The sequence below is a fragment of the Mizuhopecten yessoensis genome, unplaced genomic scaffold, assembly GCF_002113885.1.
Source record: "Mizuhopecten yessoensis strain PY_sf001 unplaced genomic scaffold, ASM211388v2 scaffold2307, whole genome shotgun sequence".
Taxonomy (NCBI): domain Eukaryota; kingdom Metazoa; phylum Mollusca; class Bivalvia; order Pectinida; family Pectinidae; genus Mizuhopecten; species Mizuhopecten yessoensis.
The window spans coordinates 1,611,025-1,632,209 of NW_018404481.1; the positions used below are offsets into that span (position 1 = coordinate 1,611,025).

The following is a 21,185-nucleotide window of genomic DNA, read 5'->3' on the forward strand; positions in this document are numbered from 1 at the left end:
CATTGTAGTTGAGACATAGTCATACTCACAATTGCCCTTTTCCAATAGAAGATCAAAACCGTAAGAACTTCCAACACATTCAAAATTGGCTGCCAAGCGTCATTCCGTTCGAAGGCCCTCGAAAGGGTAAGACAGAATGATAAGGCTGTCATACTGTCGGTCCAGAACTTCTGAATGAAATATGCCATAAACTTGAAAATATATTTGCCGAATAGTAAAATTATTCACCGGGTGGTGATAAAATTCAACTTTATGTTTGCATTAATATCCCAAAACAGTACATAATTCGTTCTAAAAAAGGATAGCATATCCGAGCCTCAAATTATCTTTTATACATCCCCTGTACACAACCCCAACTGCTTACGTATGAAATGACGTCACGATGTGTTCACTTCATTCAAGTTAAACAATGTTCAGAAAATATCGGCACGTTAGTTCGACGATATACAGGATCGGGCATAATCGGGCGGGATTGGGGCAGGATCGGATTTAGGCGTCACTGAGACCGAGGTTCCAATACAGTAGGCCTACTCTGTTTTTTTTCTATAGAAAGAGTTATTCAGAGAATTATAATACGAAAATATTTTAGTGAATTAGCCTAATTGGTGTTTATGTGTTGAATACACCTACCATCACTCTTACCCTGTTCTTTCATTGTGTATCATATGCACAATGTAATGAAATCGTTACATGCTAAATTCAGGGTTGACGTGACGTTGATGGATTGTTGACGTGACGTCATTGTATTGTTATGTGACGTCATGCCATTGTTAGGAATAGGGGAATCCCCCCGTCTCAACCCTAGGGCGAGACAAGGAAATCTCACACCGGTAAAAATGCGGATACACCTGTCCAGGGTAAGAGAAAACGCTGACTATGCATGTAAAATAGCCATGCTTGCTGAGTTTATCTTACATGGATGTGACGTCACACAGGCTCAACAATGACGTGACGTCACGAATTTGGAAAACACCGATGCCGTAATGCGGAAAAGGCAACGTGATGAAATTAGAACCTTTTACGATATATTTACCGTACACGTTAGAAAGATGAGATCATTTTTCTGCGTAAACTGTGTTTGAAAGTATGGGGTATGCTAAATATCGCTGACGAATTCGTTTTCGTCAAAAAAGCTAAGGGGAAAAATTGATATTTTCAAAATGGTCGCCAGTCCAAACGCATTTTCATGGTTTCTGCTATTCTGGTGGTTGGAATGAGAGAAAAATACTAAAGCCTCGGGTTTTACCAATTTTTTTTTTAACTCGGATGGAATTTCCCTATCCTACATCCCGGGACATGAAAGAGTCTTATAATCCTTTGTTCTTGTACTCATTGATGTGCAGATGATGTGAACGCTTAACAGTTCGATTAAAGGCAACTTCTTCGTATCTCCCAAAGGAAATACGCAATTTTCCATCTCAAAAAAGGGACATTCGTCTGAAAATTAAGCAAATTTATATTCCAGATTATATATTAGTCTATAATTATGTAAAGATAAGTAAATTGAAATATGTGTTTTACGTAAACAAATATTGAAGTCCATATGTTGTATTGTTTGACCACATAGTCCTTATCTGTTTTAGAAAGAAGAAAAAATACTGTATATTAATTGCCTATGTAAAGAGGGATACTATCAACAGCCAAGTATACATCACAGATTATGTACTTTTATCACGGAGTTAGTTCTTGCTTTTCAAGCCCGGGTTCTGGGGGTTGAATTTTAAATTTCAAAATTCGATGTGGTCAAAACTGATTATCTTATTCCGTAATAGTAGACAATATGCTTCTAGTTGTTCTAACAAAAACATAAATTAATGACTGTCGGAAAACTTCTTAGCCATCAATCCCCAGAGAAACAAGCCAGTCATCGTTCCATTTTTCAATTTGGCGTCGCGTGCGGAGTGGACAATTTAAAATGGGTAAATACAATTGATAAGATTAGCTTGCCAGATGAAACTGAGAAAATGAATTTACCAGCTAAACTCAAAATTGTAAAAACGTTAAGAACGGATTATGCAATTGTATCCCATCGAATAGCAACGCAGACGTTTTTCACAATGAAAAGTTTCAAATCATTATTCTCTGGTCTGATATGAACGTGCATCAAAATAGTACACATTTCCTTTGAACATTTCCCTTGTGTCTGGTTAGCTCTGTCTCGTCAGAGACGTCTCGTGTGCCAATCAATTTCAGTTGCAGTTACCCTATTATATTTTCGTTTACTTAATTCAATATTTGTATCTATATGGATCTATACAAAGACGTTTGTAATATACACGTCTCTGATCTACATTTAGCATATGTGAATTTGTCTAATCACTGTATATAGAAGGACACGAGACCTAATTTCAGCGCACTACACACCTTCTGTGGGTAATGCAGGTATACTTCAAGTTTGACGGTTTAGATGTTATACCTTGGACAAACTTAAATATACAAAAATAAAAAGGGCCATAATTCTGTATATAGTAGGGCACGAGACCCGATTTCAGTACGAGAGATTCCGCCGTCCCAAGATACATAAATATGGTAAGTTTGGTTAACGTAGTTGAAATAATATGGAACTTTTGCATCGGACAAACTTCAGTATCAAAAAATAAACAAAGGGCCATAACTCTGTATATAGTGGGGGACGAGACCTAATTCAAGTGCACTGCACATGTACACATGTAGCTGATGCAGGTAAACTTTAAGTTTGATCAAGATATCTTTTACGGTTTAGAAGTTATACATTGGACAAACTTGGATATACAAAAATAAAAAGGGCCATATCATTGTATATAGTGGGGCACGAGACCCGATTTTAATGCGAGAGATTTCGCCTTCCCAATATACATAAATATGGTAAGTTTCGTCAACGTAAGTGAAATAACATGGAACTGATGCTGTGGACAAAAATCGGTATTAAAAATAAACAAAGGGCTATTACTCTGTATATAGTGGGGGACGAGACCTAATTATATTGCACTGCACACCTTCTGTGGGTGATGCAAGTATACTTCAAGTTTGATAAAGATATCTTGAACGGTTTAAAATGTACGGGCCGGACAAGAATTTACTGAATATTTTGCACTTATTTGACCTTTGACCTTGATGTAAAGGTCACAGTGACCTAATTCCAGCGCACTGCACACCTTCTGTGGGTGATGCAGGCATAGTTCAAGGTTAAACAAGATGTCTCGTGGTGCAAAATACTTGAATAGAAACTTTGATACATTTTATTTTTTTAACTGAGCGAATTTCAGAGAGATGCTCAAGAAACATATTGCTATCCGTCGTCGTGCGTTAACATTTTATATTTTCAACTTAAACTGTGATACTGTCGAAGGGATATAATTGATACTTCATTGGAATGTTACGGACATCTCCCTGACTAAGTTATGTTATTTTTCGGGTCGATCAGTTATCCAATATGGCCACCACGGCCGCCATTTTGAAAAACTATTTTAAACTTAAAGTTAAGTTCTAATGAACCGATTTAACTGAAACGTGGTAGGAATGATCGAAGCATGGTCCTTACAAGCTTAACTTAACATTATACTAAACAACTATTTTTTACTCCAACTAGTAGCCCTGGATGATTGACATCGTTATATCCTCTTCATATTTCAACAACAAAAATGAATACTGTAGGACTCCGGTGACCGTTAAGGCCCATGGGACTCTAGTTTTAATTTCTAGTTGACTAGATAGAGACGCTCTAGATGTATCACATCATTGATGTGAATTTATCATAAAAGTAGGCAAACAAGACAATTTTAATAAACAAATTCCGTGTAAACATATCTAATTCATGATTACCTGGGAGTGATTGTATTCCTTGCCTTTATGATTACCTGGGAGTGATTGTATGCCTTGCCTTAATGATTACCAGGGAGTGATTGTATTCCTTGCCTTTATGATTACCAGGGAGTGATTGTATTCCTTGCCTTTATGGTTACCAAGGAGTGATTGTATTCCTTGCCTTAGGTCTATATAATTCAATCAGTCCTAGTCGGAGTGACAAACGTACAAAAGGCTACTTCTTACACTCTATTGTGACGTCGCAAATGGCACGACTGCAATTTTGATTTATGACGCCACAATAGTGATGCAGACTCGTGGGTCAGATCAGAGACATATAAAGCCAGTAGTATATACGTCTCCGGTCAGTCTCGTGTGGCTTTATTTCAGACATTTTTTTTTTTGTAATATGAAATAGAATGTGTACAACCAAACACTCCATCAGATTAAGAAAAAGATAGATTTGAAATTCTATCCCAGAGAAAGCGTTATGGCCATGAGTGTTTTTTTTTTTTACTATTTTGACGATGGAAGTATAAGCTGCTTTCTTCATTTCGTAAATTGATGTCTGTAATTTACCAGACCACAACATAACACCGGAAAAACTGGATTGGAAGTAATAGATTAGACGAACATGGATTCCGGAAAGGATGTTGTAGTATTATACATATTTAGTTAATGATTAAATACAATTATACTATTATCTTCATTGTATGATGTCATCTTTTGTTAATGTTAATTAGTTGTCATTGTTTAGACATTTGGTAGACACAGAATTTTCATTTGAATACTCCCACAAAGTCACATAATCCCTTAGCGATTGTGATGAAGTTTATAATGCATGATGTCACACTGTTTTATAAACTGGGTCATGATTAAGGGTAAGAAGCATTTCATCCATTATAGTAAAGAAACACAAACAAACAAAAAAAAGACACAAATCCTGTCATCAGGTGAACTGTTTACTGACCCTGGCATTTAATTAGATCAGTATCATGTTTGATGATTATTAACATAGTTAAGACAAACTTATAATTAAATGCAACAAAAAACAAAAATCACTAGTTTTAAAACATCTGTAATATTTTTTTCTATTTCATTTACAGTTAACAGCTAAACTCTTTCTCATTTACAGTATTGTAAAGGGTTACAAAATGGCAGATGTTACAGCACCACAGATTGGTGGTTTCTGACCAATGAAATTCCGCTTTGCATATATGAGTAAAACCTGCTTCAACATGCTCTCATGAAAGTAGCATTACCCCTGATGTTCATTTCAGCAGGGATGCTTCAGACGGTTGCGTAATACCCTTCCAAATACATGTCATACAAAGGGAACTTCAAAACATTTTTTGAAAAACGATAATTTCAATGCAGCTGTGCAGAAGTCCACGAGTCCGGCTCATCCGTGTCACACTATCATACTATATCACAACATTCTAAAACACTCGTGCATGCACAACATTTTCAGGACATTCGTAATACCAAACACACACTCATACAAGCTTCGCCGAACACAAGGATAAAACACAACTGCAGATCACACGTCTAGACATCTACCCATGCTATTAAATCAAATTTTGCAATTTGAAGGAAAGATATTACAAGAGATGTCTAGGCGTGGGACTTTTTAACATCGCAAATATAGTGTTGACTTGAGAGGAAATTATTCACGTTCGACTCAAAACAAATGTACAAAATGTACAGTAAAGTGCCAATGCTAATAGACTTCCTAACAAGTCCTGATGAACACAATGCACCAACTCGGCAGTGAAGGACCAAGGATAATTTGGCACATCCACTAAAATTTGAACTAGATTTGAAATGTTCCATTACATCAACTTTTCTCTGAAAATGTCTTCATCATGTCTCCAATACACATTAAATTTTTCATCTTCCTCAGCAGAAAGGGATCTCCATGAAAGTCACAAAAGTTGAAAAAAAATATATATCTTTGTTCGTGTTTTAAGGTTTTCCATATTAAAGACACCCAGCAGATGGACAATGGTTGTGTCCCTTCCTTTACTGGACAGGACTACCCACTAGAGGGCAGTACCTGGTAGGTACACAATACAATGAGTTCCAGACTACAAAACAATGTCACAGACGACAAGCAGACGACCAACCAGACTACACCAGCCTTTAGCAACATACAAGAGACTTTCATTGCCAGTGCAATAAAAGAAAACACAATGGCAAACCCTGTATTTTTCCTTTAAAAACGTCAACCTCTCCTATATCAAGTTGTTCTACCCTCATGTCTATCTAGTTGCCATTTCTGTAGAAGTATTACATCTCAAATTTAGGATAATGACATTTTTTTCAGTTTCCACTGTACATATGGTTCAATGTAACAATGCGCAGATCTATTCAGCTTCATCCGAACAGAAATCATCAGCCAATATTATATTCAGTGAAATCAAGTATAAGAGTCAGTTTTGTTCAAAACGTAGCATAAATCAGGGACTTCTACAAGACCACTGCCACTCTCCTCCGCATGATTATGATAGTGGGAGGATGCTGTCTGTAGTCCTCCACACAGTCCACAAAACCGTGGACCGTGAAAATGGTGGAATAGCTGTTGCCATGTCCTTCCTAGCGTGAACCTTCCTACCTCATCCTGTACGACATAGACTCATTCATCTCGGATAATTCACCCTTAAAATCCACATCAATCTTTATGTCCAGATCCCTCTGTGGAAAAGGAGAGCAAATGAAAGTTTACACATGTTGAACTGAATGAAACAACTTTGACACGACAAAACACAAGATTTTTAAAACCAGCACAAGAGTTCAGAAACAACTTGACTTCGTAAAGATCAGCATCCATTTTATAAACAGATAGAATAGATGGAGGTTACTGTAAATATGTAAATACTTTTTTTGTTGACTAAATGATTGTGAAAACACAACAAGGAACATAATGAAACCTTGATATCAAAAATGTACCTTTTAGCAACATTGTCTATGTAAGAATTTCCACACAGTAAATATTTGGAGGTTTCGCCATTTCAATAATTTATTTACACAACATTTTAATGCATTCATACTTATGTATACAATGATGTATATACTTGTATGTTTTGTTTGGAGTAACAAGAGGTGAGCGGCCCTGCTTTCAACCCTTTAAAACATTGGTCCTCATCTAGGAGGGCTTGCATAGATGATTAAAACTAAATACACCCAGTCAGTAATAATTCATTTTTTTTCATTTCACTAAAACTGTTTCAATAAACTATTGTCTTGTTTGAATACATACATAAATACTCTGTTTTTGTAGCGTTATTTTTACATCCTCAAACCCCTCTCTCACCGTCACATATCGGACACGGCAAGGGAGAATCGGGTCAGGTGAAACACACAGACATCCTAAATCCATAAACTTACTGTGTTCTTTTTGTTGGGTTCCAATGCAATGGTGCCGAAGAGTTCTTCTCCTTTCTTAACTGTCAGATCCAGCTGGTCGAAGTAAAACACAGTCTGCTTCCAGTGAGTGTAGGGGGCCTCGGGAGCTGGGAAAGGGAAATATCACAACAGATTAGTACTTGGAGTGGTCAATAGTACGAACAGACACTACCCTACTGTTAGGTAGCTCTAACCTTTTTAAAAGTTTGGATCTCAAGTAAACATGCACGGTTATGACACATTTAAAGACATACATATTTCACTTTTTTTCATATGGGGATTGCATTTTTGTGAAAACTGCCTACTGATGTTGATATTAAGAAGATGGTCAACCAGATCTTTATTGACAATACAGGAAAAGTTTCTTCAGATAAGACATTTTTTTTGGCTGTTCTACTATTAAAAAGATTACTGTTACCATTTTGTATGAAATATGTTCACGTACTCAACCCATCACAGGTATCCATTGTTTAGTGACAACAGAAAGTGTTTCATAGGGCAAGTACAGTGAACATATTGTTAATATTCAAGATCAGAAGAGATTGGCAGATGATAATGCCCCCGCTAGTAGTCGAACCCAAGACCTCTGGCTTACTAGTCTTAAGCTCTATTTGTCAAATCTCCCGGGTCCCTACGTGGGAGCAAATGTAACAGAGGTCATTATTTATTCAAAGCCTCCACTAGGAGTCGAACCTGGGACCTCTGGCTTACTAGTCTTGAGCTCTACCGAATGAACTGAAGAGAAATTCTCCCTCGCCGGGTCGGTAGGGAGCAGCTAGTATTTTACCAGGGTGACATTTATATTTAGAATTTCTTCTTAAAAGACAATTACTGATGCAAATTTAGCATTTCTCCGAGTTAACAAAGCTGCCTTGATGGTAACTTCTGGGATAAATAAACAAACAAACTGCATATATATATATATGTTACAAACAATGACAAAATGAACTGTCAACTTGTATTACAGTTATCACTCTTGTTGACCTGGGAGGCAGCTAGCATTGGAGTCTTAATGGGGGAGGAAACTGGAGAAAACGCACATGGTCTGGCAGGTGACCCAATACCTTTTCCAATTGTGGAATCTAACCCAGCTGTCTTAGTGAACGGCAAAAGTGTGCAATACACTGTGCCACCCAACAACCAAATAGCTTAACCTGGGATAGCTTGACCACTGGTCAGTTTACAAGCAAGTCTCACCTGTGGAGAAACCTGTTCTCTTGTGACACTTTGTGAACTCCATGTTGAAGAAAGTGACCAGTGCATGTACATAGTCGTTGCGGCGACATTGGAGGTGGAATGGAGCCTTGAAGGTGAGGTCGTCTTCCGTGACAGTGTAGATGTCCACCTCCTTCACCAGGCAGGAGTTGGTGATCACCTGTTTGGGGTCGACAACATCCACCAGGGGCTCCGAAATAGCCACTTTACGGATCACACTCATATCAAAGCCATACACGGAGTCCCACCCTGTTAAGAACAAAGTTAAAATTCACTAACAATTGATGAAGTGTTACCAAAAACTCAAATAACAAGGGATCAGAAAGGAAGTTCCACGGGGATCATCTTTAAACATCAAAGTTTTTGTCCTTAGCATTAAGGAACTACTTCAATCAAGTTTAAATATCTTAACTCTATCTGCAGACACAAAGTTAAAAATGCCGCTTAGAGAAATATTGACATTTGTTCACCAAAAAATCATGATCAGTACAATATGTTATTATTTTAAAGTAATTGACATGAAAATTAAATTTGTTACAAATGTGAAGTTCCAAGATAATATTATATATCAACTCGTACACTGCTCTTGGGGAAACTGCTGAAATAAGAGTATAGGTGACTTACAGTTGATCTTCTCATCCTTGTACTGTCTGTCCTCTATGGCACAGACGTACAGCACAGCTCTGTCGGGGAAGATCAGGCCACCAGGTTTCTGAGGAAACACAGCATATATATATTAAGAGGGCTACAGTTTCAATCCAGAAATTCAAAATTATTTCATAGCTGAAGTCTAAATCTGTGACATTCTTTCAGCATAGGACTCAGAACTCCATCATGAAGTATGGTCAAAAGGAACATTAGGTAAATGTTATTTAATGTAATTAAGGTAAATCTTCAGAGTTTGAACAACGTTTTAACGATAAAAGAATAATTCTCTATCTAGTGATAGATTGAACCAAGCTAACTGATAAATTTTCACATGACAGTTATTAATTATTAAGTAAAAGGTATAACTTATGATGTGCGACTACTATCTATCTATCTTCCACATTGATATTCCGATACCTGATTATTGATCAACTTCAAAACTCGAAAAAACATGTACTGCTTTGCAGCCTACAGGCCTCTTGCTTCTTAATTGAGTGCAAATTGAACTTGATAATAGATTACAAGTACATAAGTAACATATGAAAGATGTATGTAACATTGTCCATCTCCAGATTTACAATATCGTAATAGGCTGTTGTTGTAGAGTATCAGAGACTTGATTGATTTCTGTCGATGTCAACTCAGACTTTTGTGTAATTTGAAGAGAATTGATGATATACGTTTAATTTTGTTCCATGTGATGGAGGTTTTTACCGTATAACCCATATTAAATTCATATTATATTGACAAATAGGTCTACAAATATATGAATTGTTCATATTTTCTCAAGACATTGGTCTACTGCTTATCATGAACAAAATCTAAATATTTATTTCAGATGCCATTTCTCTGTCCAACACAATTCCGTACATTTAAGGAAAAAGTAACCCTTTTATCAGTTTTTCAGTACCAGATGTCAGCAGTAAGTAACAGAACATTACAACTTACAGAATTGAATTGAATTATAACTGTTCTATCTGCTATCCAATTTATAAACAAAGATGACCACTGTACTGGCCATACCTACCAGCCACTTGTCACGGGCAAATATCACAGTGTTCAACATGGACTCGTAGAAAAGACAGTAGCCCATCCACTCGCTGATGATGATGTCAACTTTTTCAATACCGTCAGGCAGGGTAACCTCCTCCACCTTTCCTTTGATCAGGGTCACAGCTACAAGATATGACATGCACTTAATTATCTCCCTATGCTCAATGTCTGGACTACAACTTGGGATAAACACTGAATTTTCTCCCTTTGATCAGTGTCTGGACTACAACTTAGGACAAAACAATAAATTATCTCCCTTTGACCAGACAAGAACATCACGCAAAAACAATGATCACCATGTCATCAAAGTCAAGAGATACTTGTATCTTCCCTTGACCTTTGTTAACCCTTTCACCACTGAAGACCATAATGAACTCATCCATATCAATGCATGGTAGAGTCTACTAAAGTTACATAGGGGTGAAAGGGTTAAACAATCCTGTCTTCAAAATAATGCAATTATATAAATCAGGAGATATACTTGTGTCTACGTTAGTTTGATTACACACAAACTATTTGTTTTCATATCCTATTTAGCTAGATATTCTAACAATCAATATAAACACCACAAGTTAGCCCCTAAAACTAGCTCATCTCCATTGGTTATATTGCGTTATGTTATTTTATGAGATTTGAAATTTAGATTTTCTTTTAAACAATATATGTCTCCATCATTCCTTGGTCGGTTATTGCGAAAACACCATCCTATAGTTTTGACACTTTTGCATAAACCGTCTAGTTTTCACATAGCCTATGATCTATCGATGGATGAATACTTGAGTAACTGATAATACAATCTTAACAAGTCCAATTTACTATCAGCTTGGTGATTCGCTAGTCCTTGCTGAAATCTACTAGTCTCAGACTAGAGGACTTGTGTTTGAGTCAGATCTTTCAACAAAGCGTAGCGTTTCCACCAAACGTTTGAAATACATGTTTGACTTTAAAGAAATCAGTAGAATGCTTTAATGTTGACCAATACAAATTCTGAGAAAATCTTTTACAGGCATCCAACTTTTAATGAAAACACTACGCATCTCCCTGTCCCTTTATATTATTGTAGTATGATACATCTTAGGAACAATCCCAAAAACAGTAGTCATATATTCAGAGGGGCCTTTCAATAATCTAAATGATATTAAATAGTCTAATTATCACAGCATAACATGTTATCACCCTGTACCATACATCAAGAGTGAAAAACCCTACAAATGATTTCTTACTTTTATCAAAGTTGTTCACTTCCGTGATCTTCTGGGCGTAGTCTATGATACTGGAACAGTCAATCTGTTGAAATGAAAATGGCATCATTGATTTTTTTTAAATTAAGCAACAGCACTTTAGCAGATGTTGATTATCTCCTGGCCCTGGCTTGTGACTTTCCAATGGCCACAATAATTTTATCTGGAAAAAGTCCTTTTAACCAGTTGCATCAACTCCCGTCCTCCAAAATTAATGCTTCCAGACCAACAGTGTTCATTATAGCTTTATTTTAATCATGCTTCTGAAACCTATAGATCAGACAGGCCATCTTTATTCGCATTCTTTAATGCATTGAACCAGAAAAGAGTACTTTCAACTGAACAGGTTTGCCGAAACACTCGCAATACTGTCTTGCTAACATTTTTCACTGGGATACCAATAAAAAGAAGTCGGAAGTTAACACCATTATACCATAAAATATCTGTAAGATGACTTTCAGAGAGCAAATTTCCAGATATTTTGGTCCAGTAAAATATCTTTTCCGTCGAAAATGGTGCTGGATTATTAGAACGTCTTTTAAAAATTTGTCTTTGACATGGTTTAAAAACGAGACACTATTCGTCAATCGGCCCACATTAAGACAAAAAAGTTGCAGCAGCTTCTTTTTAATAGACACCTACCCCTATGACCTTGGCGGCGCCAGCCTTAGCAGCAAACATACACAGGATCCCTGTACCACATCCAACATCTAGGACAATCTTCCCTTTAAACAAGTGCTTGTTGTGTATCATGGCATTCCTGTAGGTCAGTGTCCGCACCTCATCCTTGAGCATTTCCTGAAATAGAAAGGATCAACCAATTATTTTTTGTAGGATTCTACTTTTTATCATGTGTGTCCTAAACATAATTTTTGTAAAATGTTGACAAGTTCAATAACTCCTAGATATCATGGGTTTTCAAAATGTGGACATAACATACAGAAAAAAAATATGAGTCCAGGACTCATTTAATCAAAAATCAAAGTCAATATATTTCACATTCTGCATGTTTTGTTCTGAACTTGTATGTGTTTGTTTTAACCCCAGTATATTTGGTCTGGAGCTCTTTTTTCGCAATAACTTAATGTATTGAGAACTCTTTTGAGATGATTAACCTCCAAATCACTTTTACAACTATCTGATATTAAAATTAAACAAATGTACAGTTTCGTTTTCAAAGAGTTTCCTCGACAAATTACCTCGTGGATGCCAAAATGACCATATGAATCAAAGTAGTAATCTTTTGACGTCATGTCATCCTTGTCTTTACCGGCTGGTCTGGGGCCATCACCATTACATGAGGGGACATCCTCTGTAGTGGTGGTGGTGGTGGTGGGAGTGGAAGTGGTTGCTGGTGTTGTCTTCAAGTAAAAAAATATATTTTCATCAATAAAAACTCCAAGTTGCAAATTATATGGCAACGAAAAAGTTTTCAAAATATTTCAAACAAGATTCAAGATTATACCCGAGACAAGTCGCAATATCTTAGTACGGTAGTGATTCTAAATAAATAATTTCAACACAAGTTCAAAGTTGAACCATATCGGTACATTGCTATCGAGACCTGGAATATGTATACGTAGAAACAAACAGAATCATAAAAGGGCTACACCACATGGTGATGATAATATATTAGGTATCGTTCTTTAATAATGAATGGATATCGAGCAACTATTATGCATTTTTATCAATCATAAGAATATGACTTTCAAAAGCATACTTTACACTAGTACTGAAGACATTTAATTTAAATACTTTGACGAAGCGAATATATCGATTATGGAATTTGTAATTGATAATCAGAAATTTTAAGGGCAAACCGATTGATTTTCAATAATAATCGATCAGCCCATCACTATCTCTGCCTTTTATTTCGACTAGACATATTAAATTAAATATTTATAGAATGAGAGACTCAAAAAGAAAGAACGAGAGTCTTCAAGCTCTTCTACAAGGACACTAATTATAAATTGTAAAGAAGCTGACCCTTAGACCCCCCAACCCTGGCAGTCTTCACAATAATATTAATATGTTGATAGTTGTTAAACACTATATATAATCTTCATGATGAAACTTATTTGTCATAATAGTTGTCATCTTTGTTTTCAATTCTATCGTTTTGAATATATATCCTTCAACCTTTATCCAAGCTATAATATAATTTGTTAAATCAACAGCTCTTTGTTGTATCCACCATGCTTTGAAGATAACCCATATTTTCAGTTCTGAACCAATTTTACCTTTCTATATATATATTTCGTACATTTAAGTATGAAGTAATACAACGTTTTTGAGTAAAATTATGTACATATATAGGGTTACACTATACTAAAAACTAAATTTGATGGTGATGATCGAAATACAGGCAGATCCTTATCAAATGCCATATATAAAGTTAATTTGAAATTTGGCGAAAAAGCATTAGTAAACACTTAACACCGAAATATGATTTTTTTTTAACCCAGAACACGTGGATCCAACAGATTCATAAATTACCGATAAAATTGTTTATGAATTACTTAACATTTCTTCGTAAATTTATATAGTAAGTTACTTAAAGCAAAATAATAAACAAAATAATATGTTAAGCAAGATAAACCCAACACAAAAATGAACAGCGAAAAGCGATAAAACCCTTGCTCCAAAATATTGCGTAGATAAGCTCAGATGCCATGCATTGTTATGGCCCATGTGCTTCTTTCACAAAATGAGTCAAATTTCAAGCTCGCATACTTATGATTTTTTTAGTTAGATTTGTATTAAAAACTTCAAATAAAAACGTGAAATAACATAGTGCAAAATGAATTTGTTACTTTCATCGTTAACAAAGGAAATGAAATTGTAAGAAATGATGAAAATCCACAAAATAAATGAGAAGCGCTTGCTGAACACGAAAGAAGTCAAATACAAATAAATACGCTACGATCTAATACAATAATTACATAAGAAGATACATTAAACAATAATAAACAAATTGGCACATTAAAATAACGTGCTATGTCTTAAATGTGACATATTCATGAATACCGAGTCAACGGATTTCGCTAGTACCTCCATGTGCTCTGCCATTTTGAACCCTTGTGTGAAGCGCGCACATGGCCGGGAACTACGTCATCGAAAATTGTGAATAATTTGTGGCTTTACTAAACTGCAAATACGCACATAAAATATCCGGTTATAGCAGACGAATCCAAAAGTATTATTTCTATCTCAAAACTTGGATAACAGAATCTTTACAAAGGAATCGATATTACAAAAATGAATTAATAAATTTGTATTTGAAAGAATGAATGGCATTACATTTGAGTGCACACTCATCGTATAAAAAATGCGGTAACCAAAAAGGCAATATAATTTAGTCAAACACGGAACTATCATGATGAAAGTTACTATCTTGTAATAAGATCAGGGACGTATTATACGTCTCTGATAAGATATTTATTATTCAATTTAATAAAATAAACTGTAAAAGAAGTGACCTTGTCAGGACGAGAGAACTGTCAACATGTAAAAACTCATTAAGTTGCTCACGCGATCAGTGAGGTTAAAATTTGAAAGATTTAAAAGATGAGTTTCGCGATCTTATATTGGTTGATTTAGATTACTGAAATTGTGCGGATTATCTTTAATTATTAAGCACTACAGGGAAAGTTTTTGAAAAAGTTATTACAAAATATCTGCATAATTGTTTATTAGAAAATTCATTGTTATATAAATACCCATCCGGATTTCAGCCATTTCACTCTACAGTACATCAACTAATTGAAATTTATCATAATGTATGTATAAATCTAGAAAACCGTTATCCTACCTGTCTTGTTTTTTGCGACATTTCCAAAGCTTTTGATCGGGTTTGGCATGCAGGTCTTGTACACAAATTAAAAAGCTATGGAATTAATGGAAATCTTTTAGACTGCCTATCCGATTATGTACATCACAGGGTTCTGTCTTATGTCCGCTTCTTTTTCTCTTGTATATCAACGATATAACTGATAACATGACAGCCTTTCTCGTCTTTTTGCTGATGATACTTCCCTATCCATCTCTTCTCCTTCTACTACTAACCAAGATCTTGAAAAAAAAATCATAACTGGGCAGAAAATTGGCTTGTTAAATTTAATCCTAATAAAACTGAAGCACTACTAATTTCAAATACCAATGCTGAGCTTGATGTCAATCTTATTTTTAATAATTTTATTATTGATTTTATTGAACATCATAAACATGTAGGCATTTTTCTAGATGCTAACTGTAAATGGACTCATCAGATTGATAACATTTGTAAAACTGTTACGAAACAAATAGGGATTCTCCGCAAGTTAAAATATACTTTAAATCGCAACACATTAAACAGAATTTATATTACTTTTATACTCCCTCTGCTTGAATACTGTTGCGAAGTTTGGGACGGTTATACAACTGCCGATGCAAATAAACTTGAAAAAGTCCAGTTAGAAGCAGCGCGTATTGTCACCGGTCTGCCATCTTTTGCTAGTAGATCGAGCTTCTCTTTATTTCGAAACTGTTTAGGAAGTCTTGTCTCAACGTCGCACCCGCCGCAAACTTCAACTTTTCCATAAAATTCACAACAATATGACTCCCTCTTACCTAACTGACCTTCTCCCGCCACGAGTAGCTACTTTAACTCCTTATAATTTGAGAAACTCTGAGAACTATTCCATTCCTAATTTCCGTTTACAATCTTCACTTAACTTATTCATACCTTCTACTTTAAGATTATGGAATGAGCTTGACACTAATATTAAAACTGCACATTCTTTTAAGAGCTTCACAAACTGCCCCAAAGAACAGAAAGAAACATTTAACGTGCATGGTTTCTATTTAACCGGTGACCGTAAGTTAAATATTTTACTAACCAAACTCCGTCATAAATGCAGCCCTTTAAATGATGATCTCTTTAATGTTAACCTAATCAAATCTCCTATTTGTGCATGTGGATATCTTAATGAAAATGCTCATCATTTTTTTTTTTTACATGCAGTAGACATACTGATCAAAGATTTCAAATGTTTAGAAACCTTCATAAATACTTACCTCTAAGCTTAGAGAAATTATTATATAGCCATGAAGATTATTCGAGTGATGAAAATAAAAAATATATTTATGTATGTCCAACAGTATGTATCGAGTACTCGCAGGTTTTAATATGGTCAAGTTGACGCTTCTTGTGTCTCCTCTCCAGCAGTCCTCATTATCTTTCATATTCATTTCTTAGCTTGTGTCCGTATTACATGGCATAACGTGCACTTGTTTGTTCCTTATTATTTTAGTAATCCTCTGTAATGTTTAAATTTCTTTTAAGTGCACGAGAGCGTGACTGTAAGGAGTGTGCTAGACTGGCTACCAGCCACTAAGTTTTTTATGAAGAATTTCTCAGCTGCATTTTACTACTAGATTATCTCCCCCTTGTCTAATATTTTTTTATTTATTTTTTAACTTTTTTAACTTTTTTAAACTTTTTCTCTAATAATTCAATATTTTAGAGACGGTGGCCAGTCTAGGAGTGTGCGTGTACTTGAATGTATGCGAGTGAGTTTGCAGATGTGCGTTACGTTCTTTCTGTAAATAGTTCCACTTACCGTTGTATATAATGTATGTAATATGGACATGTGATGGGCCATTCAGTTATAGCCAGTGCAGTAGAAACGAGTTTTCGAGAAAGAATGGAATGAACAGGAGAAAGCCACTAGGCACGGGACGTGACGAACTGTTGAATGGCTGAAAGTATGGAATCACTGCGCTGGCTGTGCTGGATGGTTCCATTTTCATGACAAATTTTAAAATCTACTATAATCTGTACATAAAAGTAAGAGTGAATGTGTGCATTAATGTTGAATATTAACGATGTACATATATAAACTGCAATGAATAAGTAATAATCTCTCTCTCTCTCTCTCTCTCTCTCTCTCTCTCTCTCTCTCTCTCTCTCTCTCTCTCTCTCTCTCTCTCTCTAATTAATTGATAAATGTAGTAATTCAAACTATGGAAGCCATCTTATGATGTGTATATACAATTATTCATCTTATAAGGAAACGGCGTTAATAATGTTCATGTAACTTGTGCCCAATCCTTTTGCATTTTGTTGGCAAGAAAATATGTTTAAACTAAACAAAGTAGGTGTCACGGCGTTGACCCAGGTCTGAAAGTGTATAGATATTGGGTCTGGGCCGGGAGGATGGATAAGGGCCGTCTCGGTTTAAATATTGTATTCCCTTTTACAACAATGCCTATGGTTCATGATGGGTTAAACATCCACGAATTAGCCCCCTTCTATAAGTCCGTGCTTTTGAATGAAATTAATATTTCTTATCAAAGAATTTAGACGTATATTATATACGTCTCTGAATGAATACAATTTACACCAGAACTAAGACGGGCAGGAGGGGGTGTCAAATATGTTATCATCACGTCATTCGAAATATATCATGAATAAAATATACAACATTTTTTGTTTTTAAAATAAAAAATCTCCTTCCGAATTCAGATATTTTATTCCTTCGCTAAATTATACGTCAAATGAATGAAATGTTTAATATAAGTGTTTCTATACGGATGTATGATGTGTATGATTTTTTTTATATAACTGTTCTTTACATGTGTATGAAATATTTGATATGCATGTTCTATACAGATCTAATATGGTGTGTCTGAGTATATATAAAATGTTTGAAATAAATATGTCATAAATTAGCATGCTCTGTTATGATCATGATAGTACACACGATCAATAAGTCAGATTAATATTCTCTACAGACAAAATACTTAGAAAACTGGGTATATGAAATACGTATGGTAACATAAAATGTGTATGGTTAACATGAAATGAGTATGGTTAACATGAAATGTGTATGGAATGTTTAGGATGAGAGTACTGTGAAGTATGTTATAGTCTCCCAAATATTGTCATGTGTATGTGCTTTGAAAAACTGAATAAAAATATAAATTAAAAAAAAAATACGTCAAATATCTTGAATCCGGATGTGTATCCACTTTTGAATTAGTTTCTAACTTCCGGCGAAAAGGTATAAAACCACTTATCAACAACAAAGAATTTTTTACAGGTAAGCATCTATATTATAAGCATTTTAATTAAGAAAATATGCAACTGGTACAGGTCTTGTTTCGTGCAAGTTTTATAAATTCAGACTACACGTGTGCAAGTCGTGCGTGTGATTTTGAATGTCACTTTGATAGAAGAATGAATCATCTAGCGGCTTTCTGCTGTTCTGAGCTCGCTACTACACACGTACGATACACACAGCTATTCAAGAGCGTTATGAAGTGAAAAATTCCAGCACATGCATGCCAGCTGAGCGAATCCACGAGAAAGGCTTACACATAATGCTCTTTGGTCACTCGTTTTACTAAATTTACATCATCATACAGATATATCCGCATGTTTCTGTTTCAACACTGTTCAAGGTAAAACATTTATTTTAGCATATTATTTTTCTGTATTTATTCTGTATTTTTATATAGGTTTCACGATGTAAGTTGATTTTGAAAATCAGATGATTAAGCTTCTCTGGCCTGATGAGTTCACAAATGTTCTCATCGACATTCATATGGGGGAAAATCTTGTGTTATATTTTTCCTTCATTTATAATGGAATGTTCATGAGACTGATGAATGTTTGTATTTTTTTTTTTTTTCAGATCATTTTTCACACCAATTTTTTGCCATGGCGAAATATTCATATTCATAAATAAAAAAAAGTACATTAAATTCGTCCAACTACTTTTATATTTGAATTTGAGATCGAAACATTGAAGATGTTCGATTTGCTCATATATATATTTATCAACACACATCATGTGTTTCTCCATGTAACCAAAGCTTGTTACTTTTTAAATAGACTTCCTATCTGAATTATATTAATATTTTAGATTCTGCTAATTATTAGCGTATAACTATGTCAATTTTTATTGTTTGCTCTTTTAATAGCATATGTATGTATATTAGGCACATGCCATTTAATTGATGAAATACCTTTGCATGAAACTTTATGCATTCTGTGATACTCTAAACTAAGATAACTGTGATATAACCTTCATCTAGCACATGTATTTTAGTAGCAAGAATACCATGTTTATTTATATATCGATTGCGTAAATATGTTATTTTATCTAACACATGTATTTTACTAACAAGATGACCATTTGGAAGGTTAGCCTTTTGCTAAACATGTATTTTATCCTCAATGAATAAAGAGTATTATTATATGTATCAATATAACATGCCTTTTGTATTGAGTACAATACTAAATATTGTATCTATGATATCAATATGTATGAATCAAACACAAGATGCAATGTTGTACCCCTAAACTTGAAGACTTGCTCAATCAGTTTTCTGAAAATAGGTGCAGTCTATATATACATATTCTGTATTTCTGAAAGGATTAAAAGGAATAAACTTTCGCAAGAAACACAAGTTGATAGATATTTAGTAGGGACCCATTTAATTGATATAAAAAAGAAAATGCACTGCTGTGATCAATATACCGTATATCTACTGCGAAAAGCCAGGGATAGACATATACTGATGTACTCAAAGACTTTAAAGGGGCATCACAGTGAAGTAACTTTATTTTTTGTCTTTTTTTCAAATACTACATAAACATATCAAGTGAGACTCCTTAAGGAAAATAACGATCGGATTTGGCTGAAATAGATTCATAAAAATGATTAAATCTAAGAAAATCATCGGTATTTCTACCTGTCTGACCAACGTTTTGTTCAGGGATTTCCCTCTACTAGCGCATGCGCATAACACACCATTTCTTTGTAAACAAAATGACTGGCCGTGTGAAGTAAGCGAAAGAAAAGTGTTGTACCGTGTCAGCTACGAAACGAAAAGTTGCCAAATGGTCAAAAGATAGCGCAAGGAGTACGTTACGGAATCATTATTGCAGGTGGGCAGTATTCAAAGGAGAAAATAACTGCCGTAGCAGTTAGTACGGTGCATGTATTCTTCCGGATAGCCGGTTAAGCTGAAATGGAATCGACAGAAATGCTAGCGCTGTTTATGTTATGAATAAATATCTAAAACTATTAAGCTCGCTAGTATCTTTGTCTGAGTTTGAACACAGATGAACTTAGTTTAATATGTTAATGGGCATGTATTGGAGAGAGTTTACTTTGTGTTTCTATAATTATACAGTGGTTTATGCGAAAGGAAGGGATAAGTGACTGGTTAGTTTGATTTTGCCATGAGGCCCTCCAAGGGATAACTGTTGTGATGGCCCACGGCGTATTTTCTGGGTCACCGTGTTATCTAAGTCTGTGGATTTACATAATTCATAATATTACCGGGTTCAATAAAATGGTATGATTTAATTATATTGCTGAATTAAACGATTATTTTTGTTTTTACATTCAAGATTTAAATTAGTACTAATATGAATACCCGGCCTCCTCTGCCCCGGCAATATATAAAAAAAATCAGAAAGGTTTGTCCCTTGGTGTAGGGAATTAAGGTGTTTAGCCCCGCACATCTGTACCGGCCACATTCCGTACTAAATTCAATATATATTTAATTATATCTACTTTATGTTTATGCCTATTATCATTGTTGACATTTAATTGTAAATGTATGACGGGAGAAGGCTGTGATATATTGTAAAAACTTGTGCCCCATCCCTTGTTTAATTTTATTGGCAACACATTTATGTTTAAAGCTAAATAAATTTAAATTCTGAACATTGGCAGGTGTGCAATTAACTTCTAATGATGAATAATTACTGTTCAATAAGTTTGAATACGGACTTAGAAATCATATAACTTGGTTTCATAGTGCGGTAAGAAGTTGCAGTTGCCT

At 35.0% G+C, this 21,185-nt stretch overlaps 2 protein-coding genes across 5 annotated transcripts in view; one reads left to right on the top strand and one right to left on the bottom strand.

Moving 5' to 3' along the window:
• Positions 1-4,731: 4,731 nt before the first annotated feature.
• LOC110445497 (protein arginine N-methyltransferase 1-like) lies at positions 4,732-14,474 on the bottom strand. Of its 2 annotated transcripts, none has more exons than XM_021490164.1 (9): positions 14,397-14,474; positions 12,545-12,706; positions 11,988-12,143; positions 11,328-11,391; positions 10,079-10,227; positions 9,028-9,115; positions 8,386-8,652; positions 7,171-7,295; positions 4,732-6,477 (listed from the first exon to the last, which is right to left on the bottom strand). In XM_021490164.1, the coding sequence occupies exons 1-9, from the start codon at positions 14,412-14,414 to the stop codon at positions 6,394-6,396; spliced, it is 1,113 nt and encodes a 370-aa protein (XP_021345839.1). In that variant the 5' UTR covers positions 14,415-14,474; the 3' UTR covers positions 4,732-6,393. The 2 variants fall into 2 exon arrangements, with proteins under 2 accessions (XP_021345839.1, XP_021345838.1); XM_021490163.1 differs by having other exon boundaries at positions 14,373-14,446.
• A 3,900-nt stretch (positions 14,475-18,374) lies between these two features.
• LOC110445499 (CD151 antigen-like) overlaps positions 18,375-21,185 on the top strand; it is a 28,540-nt gene continuing 25,729 nt past the window's right edge. For 2 of the 3 annotated variants that reach the window (XM_021490168.1, XM_021490170.1), the window contains exon 1: positions 18,375-18,427. The gene's annotated coding sequence lies outside the window, so the exon portion shown is untranslated. Of the gene's footprint in view, positions 18,428-18,466; positions 18,789-21,185 lie in introns of those variants that run through there. The other variant, XM_021490166.1, reaches the window with a different exon arrangement.

What these genes read in the sequence shown, in the direction of transcription:
- LOC110445497 (XM_021490163.1), bottom strand. Translation starts at nt 14,414, where the DNA reads ATGGCAGAGCACATGGAGGTACTAGCGAAATCCGTTGACTCG. An exon ending in TAGCGAAATCCGTTGACTCG is followed by an intron (nt 12,707 to 14,372) that starts GTATTCATGAAT and finishes TTTTACTTGAAG; the next exon opens with ACAACACCAGCAACCACTTC. An exon ending in GCGCCGCCAAGGTCATAGGG is followed by an intron (nt 11,392 to 11,987) that starts GTAGGTGTCTAT and finishes TCATTTCAACAG; the next exon opens with ATTGACTGTTCCAGTATCAT.